At 45.3% G+C, this 14,460-nt stretch overlaps 1 protein-coding gene across 2 annotated transcripts in view; it reads left to right on the top strand.

Annotated features, from left to right (window-relative positions):
- Window positions 1–4,223, top strand: part of Mvd (mevalonate diphosphate decarboxylase) — a 111,701-nt gene extending 107,478 nt beyond the window's left edge. For both annotated transcript variants that reach the window (XM_055063666.2, XM_055063665.2), the window contains one exon: window positions 112–4,223. In XM_055063666.2, the coding sequence (XP_054919641.1) occupies window positions 112–183 (72 nt within the window). In that variant the 3' untranslated portion in view covers window positions 184–4,223. The remainder of the gene's footprint in view (window positions 1–111) is intronic.
- Window positions 4,224–14,460: the final 10,237 nt, after the last annotated feature.

The following is a 14,460-nucleotide window of genomic DNA, read 5'->3' as shown; positions in this document are numbered from 1 at the left end:
CCAGTAGAACATAATTTGTCCAGATGCCAGGCATTAAAAAGTTTTTTTGTGTGTGTGTGCTCTAGAGGATATTGCATTGATCTTGCTTCGGGTTGGTGGATTTCCACTTAGGTGGGTCACGGACCAGAGGCACTGGGCGATCCTGAGGCACACCTTCTGGACATTCATGGTTATCCGAAGTGAGCACACCACGACGACTCATGCGTGGAGATACCTGAGTAAACACAAATATGGCATTAATGGTTACATCATTAATGACAAATATAGACCTTTTTGATGATCTAGCTTCAACTTACTTAACAAACTTATATAACATGATCAAGGTTTAAGCCTCGTACTTTTGCAATGTTATACCTTTAATGTGATGTAATTCTAAAGCTTGCAGTGCTCTTAAACTTCTGAAACTACCCACTCGTACTCTCTTCATCTTGTTTAAGAGGAACAGGTGAGTGTACGCACTCTCAAGTAGTAGCACTGTAATGAGCCACTGATTGTTTGTGTCATTAATACAACAGGTCACAGACCAATGTAAAAAAACAAAACTTGACGTTTCGGGATCTGTATAGGTCCTTTGTTCACAAACTTACTAATGGCAGGCCACTAGTATTGGTCAACCTGTTGTATTAATGATGATTTTACCTTCCCAGACTGTTTCAACGAACTCTTGATTAGTAGTACATATGTCTGTGTGTTTGACAAAGTTATCTTTCTTATGTTTATTGTTATGCATGCACTTGTGCATTATCAGCTGTGCCATGTGTTGTCTGCTAAACTCATATTGCCTTTGCTGCACCTTCCTTATTTGAGTTTTTGGCTAGAATATGTGTGTTTGAGGTAGAAAATAAATGGAGGAGCAGGACCAGCAGCTCGTCTGCTAAGTGCCTATGCAAAAGTGGTTACCATGTTAACACTTGCAGGCCAGTTGAGAGACAGTGTTGTAAAGGCATACAATGTGCAGTATTCAGGGTGAATGGACACGCTATCATGTTTCACTAAGAATGGCAGCAACTACAAGCGTACACTGTGTTAGTTTCAACACCCAATCAGTTACTGCAGTGACCTCATTAGAGAGAACACAGTGTAACACTCAAAAGGCAAACTTTTCTTCAATGAGTGAAAGCACTACCATTACTGCATAGCATGTAGTGAGATTTACATAGAGCTTTGTCTCTCTCTCTCTCTCCAAGAACATCCTGTTCCTTGATAACACCAATCAGCTACTTGCTGTGGCCTTTTAGGTTGACAGCTTCTTCTGTGTTGTTGACTATGTGCCATGCTGGCACATGTTCTTAGTGTGTCATGTGAAGAGTGCCACTAAGCACCTATAAGGCTGACCTCTCCTGCTTTCTCTGTAGAGGCTAGATCCTCTGACCATGTAAACCAGCCAAACTGGGCCTAAAACTGTTAAGCATTTAAAATATGTATAGTTTTCTTTTTATTCTCAGGCTGAAAACCAGTCTAGAAAATTACAGTAACAAGACCCCAACTGTGCTCTTATAGTGTTGCTGTTAATGTACTAGTGCATGCTTGACAATGTGAGCTTAAGAGAAGGGATGCCTTTTCATACCTGAAGGTATTGTTTAGATACAAAGTACCATGTATTCACAAGTTCACTCTAACCAACCTAAAAATCTATGCTTCAAGCTGCATGCACATTTATAATTTGCATAGTATATGTGTCTCTATTGTGCTGTTTATCATATCCGCAGACTTTGCTTTTCTTATTTATGTTATGCTTTGTGCATTGTGCGCACATAAGTATTTGTTGCTACGTAATGCTTGCTTAGAATTTGTGTTCATGCATGCCCTAGGCAAAAGTTATAAAAATGGTTTATAATAACCATACAACGCACTTTATTATGTTGTGATCCTGTTTGTGGAAGCTTAATTTTCAATGATTAATGTAAAAATGTTCAATGAACATTGTTACATTAAGCAATAATACTTGTTCAGCTCTTCATGTGCGAGTGATTTATGTATAAAGACGTAATCCTCAGATTTCTTGGTTCAAATGTGCCACTTCATAATTCACCATATAACATGTTTAACTTTATTGCACTCGAAATCCTTCTTTATGTTAATCGTGACATTGCAAAACTGCATTGTGCTACAGTACTGTTACTTACCTTTAGCAAATAAGTTCCTACCCGCCATGGTAGCTTAGTGGCTATGGTGTTGCGCTGCTAAGCAAGAGGTTGTGGGATCAAATCCTGGCCACGGCGGCCGCATTTCAATTGGGGCAAAATGCAAAATCGCCTGTGTCCCATGCATTGGGGGCACATTAAAGAGCCCCTGGTGGTCAGAATTAATCCGTAGTCCCCCACTACGGTGTGCCTCATAATCAAATTGTGGTTTTGGCACATAAAACCCCAGAATTCATTCAAATCAGTTCCTCATTATGCTTCTTTTTCTGTGAAGCATGCAGTATTGAACAAGCTATTTGATGTTAATACCGCGTTATCTATTTTAATGAAAACATATTTTTTTAAATTCACCAATGATTACAATACTCCCTAATGCGAAATTTGAGCGCAGCTCTATAAACGTTTTCATTTTGCGATGTATTGGCTGCGGAATCCGGACTGGACAATCTGTCTTGTGCAGCACGTTGTAAATGGAGCGAAGTGTTGCAAAACAAGTAACACTCTAGCACAATGATAGTGGCGAGCAGAGTCGGCAATCGGCGAAAATCTGATCAACAGGCCAATCGTGTTGGCTTTTATGCATGATTCGTTGAAGGTTCCACTGTAATCGCTGTTGCCCACGTGGCTTCCAGAAAGTACTACACAATTTGCGTTGCACATACAGGCGCATTACAAATACTATGGTGCCATCTTGTAGTGTCATGCGGCACTCTGCTTTCCTCCTCACTCTTTTGTCATACTCTCATCCTCCGCTTTCCTCCCCACACTCTCTTCCTTTATCTCCCACTGCGCTCCGCGTTCGTTTTCATGTTTGGCTGTTCTCATTCGCTTGGTTTCTAGGGACAACGCTGACGCTCGCTGCAGGAATGGCTGCCTAAGAGCTGTGCTCTAAAAAATGAGGTTTAACTGTTGCAAGGATGCTTTCTCCACTGCACATTCCTTCAGCACAGCGGACACTCGGTGGGATAGTAGCTGTCGCCGTCCATTTGCTTATTAACTAAAATTCGTTAACTTCTCAGTTACAAGTTTTAAGGCCCATGTTACAATGGCACTGTTGCAGTGGGGGGCACCGCAGGAAATTAGAGCAATTTACGCAATTTAAAAAACTCTATTCGTTGGTGAGATATTCTTCAATGAAAATTTGCCTTTTTTTGCTCCATTATCGAAACAAGGTACACAAACAGTGCCAGAAGCAATACCGAAGTTATTCTTAACGCTCTCATGATGTAGAACAGCTTGCTGCAATCTGCTATGGCATTCAATCTATCATCGTGTGTTTGTACTCCAAGGGATGGCAGGTCGCCAAGACGATCTTTGAGAAGTAAGACGAAGGCGTGTTCAAGTGATTCATTTATGTAAAGAAACCAAACGAGGCTTGAAGCATCACATAGCCAGTGCTTCTGATGCCTTTCTTGTGCCCAGTTTTGGTATCAGAGCGAGGAAAAGTCAATTTTCACTTATGAATGGTATCTTAACTATTAATGGCACTTTTAAAATCGCATAAGTTGCTTTTCCATCCTGTAGCATTTTCCTCTAATACTACTATTGCAACGTGGGTATTAAAACCAGACATTCAAGAGTTAATGTAAAATAATTCGTTAATTAGCAAATGGACTGTGACAGCTATGCTGAAAGAATAGTAAAGAAAGCATCATCACATCGATTAGGTATTATTTTTAGAAAATCGGTTTTCATTAAAACAGATCACCCTGTATATAGGTGTTCAAATTTAAAGCTGCCCGATCGGAACATATTGTTTGCCATGGACTATGCATAAATGACCGTTCTAGCGGGATGCTCTCGTGTAGCGATGGTCAGTATAAACCATTTTCACACCTACTCACATTCCCTGCTTGTTTGTAGCAGTGCCTGGCAAGCTTGATTGTGCACAATCATCTTACACCTTATTTCACTTGCAAGGCACAAAAGAATAATGATGTGCTCATTTGTAACTTTTTTTACCCTGTTTGGTGATAGGAAGCTTGATACTTTTATTTCACCCAATACAAAGGGATCTTAACAAATTGACCATTGTAATGAATTCATTTTTATGCAATAAAATCCATGTGTATGCCTTGATCTTACTTGCGTGATGGTTTAACATTCACCACTTAAAATGATTACATTTAAAAATATTAATACATAGATAATCTTCCTTTTTTATTACATTGAAGATGTTTGTGCCTTCCTTTAGCACATAGAGTAAGGCTCCACACGGTCATAAGAGCATGCCGCCGCTGGTGCTGTTGCGAAGAGCACCTCCGATGGTGTTTTCCCAACCTAAATTTTTACACTAGCAGATGACATGGCTACTTGCAGCATTTGCAGGACTTACTGACAGTACTTGGCACCTTACAAATTGCAAGAAGTCTAGTTAGCCTACGAAATGGCTAGCCTGGATAAGGGGGCATTGTTGTATGACATGTGGCATGTTTACAGTAGTTAAACCTCGATATAACACCCGCCATGGTTGCTCAGTGGCTATGGTGTTGGGCTGCTGAGCACAAGGTCGTGGGATCGAATCCCGGCCACGGCGGCCGCATTTCGATGGGGGCGAAATGCGAAAACACCTGTGTAGTCGGTAGTAGTAGTAAGTAGTCGGTAGCGTAAGTAGTCGGTAGCGACAACTATCCATCTGTTGTGTGAAGAGGTCACTGGGAATGGCCCAAGTAGACCCATTCCTATTTGTTGAAACGGTGCTTGAGGAGGGTCCACAGGATGGAGAAAGCTAGCCGGTTTAACTGGTGGTTTCTTGCGGCGCTGACAATCGCGGCAGGTCTTCACATACCGTTGCACAGAAGAATAAAGCCGGGGCCAGTAATACTTCTGTCGTATCCTTGCTAATGTCTTAGCAAATCCCAGGTGTCCCGCGTATGGCTCATCATGGCAAGCTTGCCAAATGTCTTGGTGTAGCGCCACCGGCATGACAAGGAGGTACGTGTTGGGACCACTTCCGCAGTTTTTCCTGTAAAGGACATTGTTGTGCAAGTAGTATGATGATAAGCCGCGCACGAGCGAGTGAGGTAAAACCCCTTCAACTCCTTGGAGGTGCTCGATCAGCGGCAGCAGCTCAGGGTCAGCACGCTGGTGCTTAGCCATCTTCATGGCGTTGATAACACCGACAAATGGCAAGTCATGGTCAGGGTCCGATGACATAGGGAGTGGTGCGCGTGATAAACAGACAGCGTCACTGTGCTTCCTTCCAGATCGGTAGACAACTCTAACATCGTACTCTTGTAAACGCAGGCTCCAACGGGCTAGTCTGCCTGAAGGATCCTTGAGGTTGGCACGCCAGCACAGGGCGTGGTGATCGCTGACAGCCTTAAAGGGTCTACCGTACAAGTAGGGTCGGAATTTACCAATTGCCCACACAACCGCTAAGCATTCTTTTTCAGTGGTTGAGTAGTTTTTCTCAGCCTTGGTGAGACTGCGGCTTGCATAAGCAATGGTGCGTTCCGCACCAGCTTGCCACTGCACAAGAACTGCTCCGAGACCCACATTGCTGGCGTCAGTATGAATCTCAGTGTCACCGTCTTCATCAAAATGAGCAAGTATTGGGGCCTCTTGCAAACGCTTGCGCAATTCATTGAACGACTGCTGCTGCTCGTCCGCCCAAATGAAAGGCGCATCGTCGCGTGTAAGCCGTGTCAGAGGCTCAGCAATTCTCGAGAATCCCTCGACGAAGCGCCTATAATATGCGCACAAACCAAGGAAGATTTGGACAGCCTTCTTGTCTGTGGGTGGTGAAAACTCGGCGACGGCAGCTAACTTGTCTGGGTCTGGTCGGACGCCTTGAGGACCAACGACATGGCCTATCGACATTCGTCCCATGTCGATAGGGCCGCCTCACGGTTCTCAAACCGTGTCCGCGCATAGTCCTCGAGGGCAAAGTAGGTGTTGCGTAGCTTGCGCTCTGGAGTCCAGCCGTTAAATTCTGCGACACACTCAAAGTGATCGAGCCAGTCCTCTACATCCTTGAAGGAGCCCCATGGAAGGACATGGGGATTTGCGGCTGGTTGAGGACGACCTCGGTCGGCGCAGTCGAGGAAGAAAATGGAACCGATGTATTCATCCTTCTGACTTAATTGAGTAGAGGCTCGTGCCCAGGCGGCAGTCCTTGAAGTCGGTGGCTTGTCCGTACGTCCACAGGAGTCAGCTCGACCGGACTTTGTATTGGGCTTGTAGACGGTGTTTGATCTGGGAGTGGTAGCATGTACCCAGCACCTCCACCAGAAAAATGTAACATAGATTGCAGACGGAGTCTTGTAAAATATATGCTTCTCTTTAATGGCGGGCCAGAACAAGAGCGTGCAGCTTATGCACTTCGTCTTTCGTGGCGCCGACCTTTGCGCGCGCAGTCCTGCGGTGCGGGAGCCCCACATCTTTGTGTCAATATTTGTGTCTGTCCAAATATAAGGTAAACGGCACTGAATGGAGACTACAGGGGGAAACCAGACGGAAGTGGTGCTGTTCCAAATGATTTTGCTGCAAGATAGCTGTGGTTGCTACTGGGAGGCACCAGTTCATAAGTGAATGCATGGAGTAGCTAAATTATGCTTAATAACTTTCAGTCATTCAATAAGGATTGCTCGCATACAAGGCAAGCTACAATTTTTCTTGATTCAGACAAAGCAATTATATCAACCTCCCCTTGCTCCTCAGCTAACTAGAAGCCCAGTTTTGAATGGCATTACATGTATCAAATAACAGGGCCATTAAGGGGTGGGAATATGGTGAGCTTCTAAGTGTAGTAACGACAGAAATACGGAAAGAGAAACAACATGTTCATTGGAAAGGAAAAAAGAAACCGAAAAGCTGGTGGAACAAGGAGATACGAGAAGCCATCGCCGAACGACAGAAAGCATCTCGAGAGCACAGGCAGGCAAAGAAGGCGCAGTTGCCACAGGATGAAGTAACCAGTAAATGGGAAATATACCGGGAGAAAAAGTCTATGGTTCAAATACTGGTGCAAGCAAAATTAAAAGGTAAAAGTGAACGTTGGTTGTCAGAAATACGTGAGAAAAAGAAGGCCGCACCTAGAATATTTTGGAATCACATAAAATTATTAGGCAGGAAGGCAACAACAATACAACATAATATCCTAGACGAAGATGAAAACAGACTGGAAGGAGAAGCAGCAATAAATTACATCCAAAAAGTAACAGCCGAATCTTTCCAAGGCAAGGACAAGGTTGTATTTGAGGAAAAAAAGAGCATGAAAGAGACCCAAGGGGGAAAGGAGCTAGTGCTTACAAATTTAAACTGGAAGAAAGCGGAAGAGAAAATTCCTAAGCGCACAGCCACAGGGCTAGACGAGGTTCCCGTTAGTTCTGATAAATGAACTGGGACCAAAAAGTAAGGAAGCTCTCGTGAAAGCAGTTGAAAAAACTTTAAAAGATAGACGAATACCAGACAGTTGGCGACAAAGTAGAATCAATTTAATTTATAAAGGTAAGGGGGAGAAAGACAGAATTCACTCGTATAGACCATTGACCATTACATCGGTAATATACAGGCTAGCAATGCAGGCAATCAAATTAAAGCTTCAAGCATGGGCAGAAAATAATGGCATTTTGGGAGAGCTTCAGAATGGCTTTAGAATAGGCAGGCGTTTGGATGATAACTTGTTTGTTCTTACTCAGTGTATTGAAATATCAAAAGCAGAAAGCAGACCGTTGTATGTGGCCTTTTTGGACATTACAGGAGCATACCACAACGTAGACCGCAGCATTTTGTGGGATATTCTGGAAGGGGAAGGCTTAGGTAACGATTGTATACAGCTTTTGAGAGAGATTTACCTAGAAAATACTGTTTGCGTTGAATGGGAAGGGATGAGGAGCGCGGAGAAAGTTCATATCAACAAGGGACTGAGGCAGGGGTGCCCTTTATCCCCGCTGCTGTTTATGATGTACATGGTGAGGATGGAGAGGGCGCTAGAAGGAAGTAATATCGGGTTTAATCTCTCATACAAACAGGCAGGTACAGTAATAGAGCAGCAACTCCCAGGTTTATTTTATGCGGACGACATTGTGTTGCTCACAAACAAGCAAAGTGATTTGCAACGTCTGGCTAATATCTGTGGACAGGAAGGCAACAATTTAGGTTTGAAATTTAGTGTTAGAAAATCAGGTGTTATTGTATTCAATGAAAACAGTGAACAAACAGTGGAGATACAGGGCCAAGAAATACCTCGGGTAACAGAATATAAATACCTTGGTATATGGATAAACGAAGGCAACGGATATATGGAAACACAGGAAAAAACCATAACAGTCAAGGGGAAGAGAAATGCAGCCATAATGAAGCACAGAGCGCTATGGGGATACAATAGGTACGAGGTCCTCCGAGGTATGTGGAAAGGGGTAATGGTTCCAGGACTTACTTTTGGAAATGCGGTTGTTTGCTTTAAATCAGGGGTACAATCAAGACTCGATGGGAACCAAAGGTCAGTGGGTCGCCTCGCATTGGGCGCTCACAGGAAGACTACCAATGAAGCTGTGCAAGGGGATATGGGCTGGACTAGTTTTGAAGTGAGGGAAGCTCGCAGTAAAATTGAGTATGAAGAACGGCTGAGGAATATGGAGGAAATTAAATGGGCTGGGAGAGTGTTCAGGTATCTGTACAGGCAAAACATTGATTCACAGTGGAGGAAAAGAACTAGGAAGCTTACCAGCAAGTATGTGGCCTGTGGGGTGGGCAACACAGCAACAAAGGTCAAGCGGAAAGTCAGAGAGGCTGAATTAATCTCATGGGTGGCGGCAATGGAAAAGAAACCTGCCATGAGTAACTACTTAAGGGGAAAGAACGAAATTAGGAAAGAAACCATTTATGATAACTCAAAGGGAAGCTCATTACTTTTCGAAGCGAGATCGGGATGCCTTAGAACACGCAGCTATAAAGCGAGATATAATAAGGAAGAAGAAGCATGTGCTTGCTGCGGTAAAGCTAGGGAAACGACGGAGCATATTTTATTAGAATGTGAAGACGTCTATCCAGCGGTCGATTTAGGCACTGGCCTCCTTGAAGCCCTTGGGTTCAGCGGGAGCAGTGGTAAAGCAAACAGGTCTGCAATAGACATCAGTAAGAGGCGATTGGAGGATTGGTGGAAGAAAAGTAGGGAAACGACAAAAGACTGAGACGTACAAAAGCACAGTTCGCAATAGGGTATCAGAAAATTTGGACGTGGTAGTTCATAGTGGGGTTTTTTTGTTTTTTCATTGGTTAACCTAGGTAGGATATTAAGCAGCATAGTAGCAAGAGCTTGGTGGCGCAAGCCACCGCCCCGTTCCAAAGGGGACGCTCATAACATCCATCCATCCATCCGGGGCTGTGCGGGGACCGGTGCGAGGCGCGTCGCGGCCCCGACTCCCTCTCCCCTGACGACGCTTCGCCGTGCTCTCTCACGGGTTGCAGAATCAAGCGTCCTCCCTTTCTTTAGATCACTGTCTATATATCTTTCTGCCCGTGCCGATCACGACGTTAGGCTGGCGTAGATCGTTTCCCCCTCCGAGACACCGATTTCTTTGGTTCGTTCCGCTTGCTCAGGCGCACGTTTCGTTGCCGCGCCGAACGCTGCGTTGCTCGACGCTCACCGCGTGATTGGTGGGTGCAAAGTCCGATGCGGGGCACCTCGTAAGTGATCGCTGCGCCGTAGCGCATTGTCTTACACCCCTTGGCGGGTCGACGGGAACGCTGTCGCGTTTCACTCTTGAAGGCGAAGCTTAAGCGTCCTCCAATTATTTTTTTTCGTCACGTTTTTTGTACCTAGTATGTGCGAAAAAAAAAAGAATACAATAAAATTACTGCTTTGCCATGAATTGAGGTTCCTCACTTCGGTCAAACGATGCCGTCTGCACGATGTATACGCGCGCAGACGGCCCTCGCATATGTCTACACTTTTGTCTGGGAACTCGGCAGAGTGTTCGAAGGATGAGAGGATGAGCACACCTGGGTGAAAGTACTGTTGTGTAGTGGGTTGCAAAACTGTATACAGTAGATTGAAAGAGGTTAGGACAAGCTCTCGCTCTTCGGAGTCCCTAAAGAAAGGAAGGCGCCGGGTGCGGGAGCTCAATCTTCACCGCACCGGTCGGCCCTTTGGAAGCCACCGACTCCATTTGTGAGCTGCAATTTGATTAAAAGTAACCCGCCGTGGTTGCTCAGTGGCTATGGTGTTAGGCTAATGAGCACGAGGTCGCGGGATCGAATCCCGGCCACGGCGGCCGCATTTCGATGGGGGCGAAATGCGAAAACACCCGTGTACTTAGATTTAGGTGCACGTTAAAGAACCCCAGGTGGTCGAAATTTCCGGAGTCCTCCACTACGGCGTGCCTCATAATCAGAAAGTGGTTTTGGCACGTAAAAACCTCACAAAAAATGATTAAAAGTACATACTGAGACATTATGTGCATATCATTGAAGGCCAGTAAGTACCTACACAGCATGGAAAGCCTGCGCTTCGGTCTGATGCGGTATCCACGATCTTCTGCCGTATTTTTCGGAGTATCTCTACCAGCAGCCCACACGCAAACAGCCCATGCGAAAGAGAATAGCCTCATATGCAACAGATAAGGCCGGTAATCAAAGAGAATGCTCCCGCTCTCAGTTGAAGCGTCATTGACATTGGAGGCATATGTGACAATGGAAACCTGCGCGAGCTCGAAGCCAGTGCCCACAGCCGGTAACATGCTTCCTAATTTAAAGCAAATATAAACAAGGTGTTTTGCTTTATTCGCCCATGGGACCTGGAAAACAACTACATCACAGGCGTATGACGCATAAAAATAGGAAAAAAAAGCGACTATTCCTTAAATATTTTCAAAACACACACTTAACCTACAAAAAAAAAAAGTGCTGCACGTAACGAATAATGTGGCCTACATCCTCCCTAAATGTCAAATTGCTGCCGTTATTTCGGCATTGGGGAAATTTTGTTAGCATTCAATACATCGCCTTGAGAAAGGCGATGTATTGTTTATAAATTTTTATTTAACACCTAATTAACCCACACATTTCATTTATTCCTGTACCTCGTCCCATTCCAGTACATGAAGCCCATTCGCAATATGAGCTTTGAATTTCGTTTCCTCACGTCACAGTGAAAACACGCACATAAGGAAGAGGAAAACTAACGCGATCCATCAGATTGCGATCATGTTCGAACGCAAGTGCAACGCTGCGTTCAGGCGCATACCCGCCGTGGTTGCTCAGTGGCTATGGTGTTAGGCTGCTGAGCACGAGGAAGCGGGATCGAATCCCGGCCACGGCGGCCGCATTTCGATGGGGGCGAAATGCGAAAACACCCGTGTACTTAGATTTAGGTGCACGTTAAAGAACCCCAGGTGGTCGAAATTTCCGGAGCCCTCCACTACGGCGTGCCTCTTAATCAGAAAGTGGTTTTGGCACGTAAAAACCCGTAATTTGTTTTTTTTTTTTTTTTTTTTTTTTTTTTTTGCGTTCAGGCGCGCCGTGCTTCTGTTCGGCACGCTCTGGCGCGCGCGGCCATAGCGCGGCCGTGGCGCCATGCCGATTTTCAATAAAAACTGCCTCAGCGCGGAACCCTTGCGGAGCCCTGTCGCGAGAAAAGCTAGTGTCCTGCTCGAAACTATGCTGTACCCGCACTTGAATTTAGTGATGAGGAATCGAGTTATGATACAGGAGGTGACAGTAAAGCAGATTCAAGCACTGATGGCGACGATTTTTTGAGTTAGCATGGGACATCCGCAGCTGTTCACCGGCGAGTTTCCTTACGGCCTTGAGCAGTCTCTTCCTTGTGCGCGCTTATCTTCCAATTTTTTTTCACGACCTGAGAGCTCTACTGATTACCTTCAGGGTGCATACTTCGCTTGGTTATGATGTGCTGCCATCGGCAGAAACTTCCGTTCACGCAGAAGGCCGACCGTAGCGCTACCGATCAGTGCAAGGCAGTTTACAACGGCGTGGGATTTCTTTCTACTGTTCTCTGCAGAGGTGATAAAGACAGTGTGCAAAAATGCAAACAGATATTCTTGGATGCATAATCGTGAAGTTGCCCAGCTACGCTGATAGCGACCGGTCCTGGAAGAGATGCATGACTCTAGACGAACTGGTGAATTACGTTCCTTGGACTTATTCTCATCGAACAATCCTCAGAAGATGCCGGAAAGGCGGAACTGCCAAATGTGTTATGAGGACCACAAAGTTGAGCAAAACCATACGTTTTGTGGGGAAATTGTGGAGTGCACGCATGCTCCACAAAATCCAGGAACTGCTTCACCCTATGGCTTGAGCGATGAACTGGTCTTAGTTTCGTTTTCTTATCCGAAAAACGGCGGTGTACTGAGCATTTATGTTTCGAGACATTATTCCTGGGTTATTTACCTTTGAAATGCATATTCTGAATTTTCTTTGATATTATTTTTGTAGATATCATGTTTTTTATTGTTTTTATCAACTGGCAGCAAAAATAGCGCTTTCTAGATTTTTTTGTTTTACCTAGTAACTTATTCTGTTTGGCAACGTATGTTTTTGGAAAGAGAACTTAATTATGTACACTATGCTGTGCTGCAATATTATTTGTAGGGGTGAATAATTTTTTTCCAGGACCTATAAAAAACGAAAATATTCTCGCGGTAACGAAAGAGTTCAGAGCGTCTACATAGGAGTACATGACACAAAATTAGTGCGATACAACTATGAGGGACCAGACAATGCGGAGTTGGACGCACCCATAACAATGGCAGAGCTCTATGCAGCCGCACAATATTTCCGGAAGAACACCGCACCTGGTCTGGACCACAATACAAATGCGATGCTGCACAACCCGAGTCAGGAATCACTAAGGCAGCTTACGACCTACTTCAACGATAATGTATGGTTCGACCATGGTTCGACGATGCGGCAGTACCGGAAGAATGGAAAGAGGCTACTATAATATTCATAGTGAAACCGGCTAAACCTAGAGATTGCACAACTTGAGACCACCAATATCGCTCATGTCGTGCGCAGGGAAGCTTTTTGAGACGGTGATCCAAACTTGACTGAGCAACTACATCAAGTGGAATGAACTTTTTCCCGACTCTATGCTCGGCTTCAGGCCACACGTGTCGGCACAGGACGCATTCTTATGCTTCGCAACGAAGTTTTGGACCCGCGACGAAGCAAAGAAGCCAGGATAGTTGTGGCGTTCAATGTCAAAAAAGCGTTTGACACGATTTCTCACGAAGCAATCCTCGAAGGTCTAGAAGACATAGGTTGCAGAAGAAGGGTGTTTCGGTACGTCCTTACTTTCCTTCGTGACAGGAAAGCAACGATTGGTTCGAGCAGTACGCGTTCTGACGTCTTTGCAATGCCTAACCGAGAGACTCCACAGGGCTCAATCTTGTCACTGCTTCTTTTCCACGTCGGGATGAGGCGACTGGCCCTAGAACTCGAACAAGCACGACACCTCGGATGTACACTCGCCCACAAAATATTGTCACGTGGTGGTGACGTTGAAGAACACAGTAGCGATACTGTGAAAGACAAAACTAACTTTTATTGAGCGAACCTGTGCCCACAAAAACAGGCTACATTTATAGCACAACGATAGCGGCGAACACGGTCGGCGGTCGTCCAAAATCTGATCAACGGATCAAGCGCGTCGGCTTTTATACATCAATCGTCGAATGTTCGAGACTAATTGCTGGGACCCGCGTGTCTTCCACAAAGTTCTACACTATTCGCGTCGCGCATACATGCAATCAGATTACACAAAGTTCGGCGACAGACAGCGGATGGAACAATCGATAACATCCCAGAAACTTCCTATACATGCAGGCGCGTGCTGCGCTGTGCGATAATATTTGTTAAGCGGTGAAACGTGGTCACCCGAGAAAGATAAACATGTACACGTGTCAATACCCCCCTCTTAAAAAGCATCGACCCGATGCTGCAAACAAACGAAAGTAACAAACAAAACACCCGTAGCAAAGAAACAACAAACTAAGGAAGTTCGTCAGCGTGCGTAAATGGGCTTAAGGCGCACCACGTGGACCACTTCAGATCGTGCGCGGCGCCGCTGTGAATGCGGAATGCCGTCTGCCACGACCTCATAGTCTAGTGCGCCAATACGTCGGATGACCTTGTAGGGCCCGAAGTAGCGTCGCAATAGTTTCTCACCGAGTCCTCGTCGGCGTATCGGGGTCCAAACCCAAACACGGTCGCCGGGCTGGTACTCGACGTAGCGTCGTCGGAGGTTGTACTGTCGGCTGTCGGTACGCTGCTGGTTCTTGATCATTAGGCGGGCGAGCTGTCGAGCTTAATTCTTCGGCGCGCTGGAGATACGTAGCGACGTCAACAT

Source organism: Dermacentor andersoni, chromosome 1 (genome assembly GCF_023375885.2).
Source record: "Dermacentor andersoni chromosome 1, qqDerAnde1_hic_scaffold, whole genome shotgun sequence".
NCBI lineage: Eukaryota > Metazoa > Arthropoda > Arachnida > Ixodida > Ixodidae > Dermacentor > Dermacentor andersoni.
Note: the sequence above shows the minus strand (reverse complement) of the source record. Positions and strands in the feature narration are given on the sequence as shown.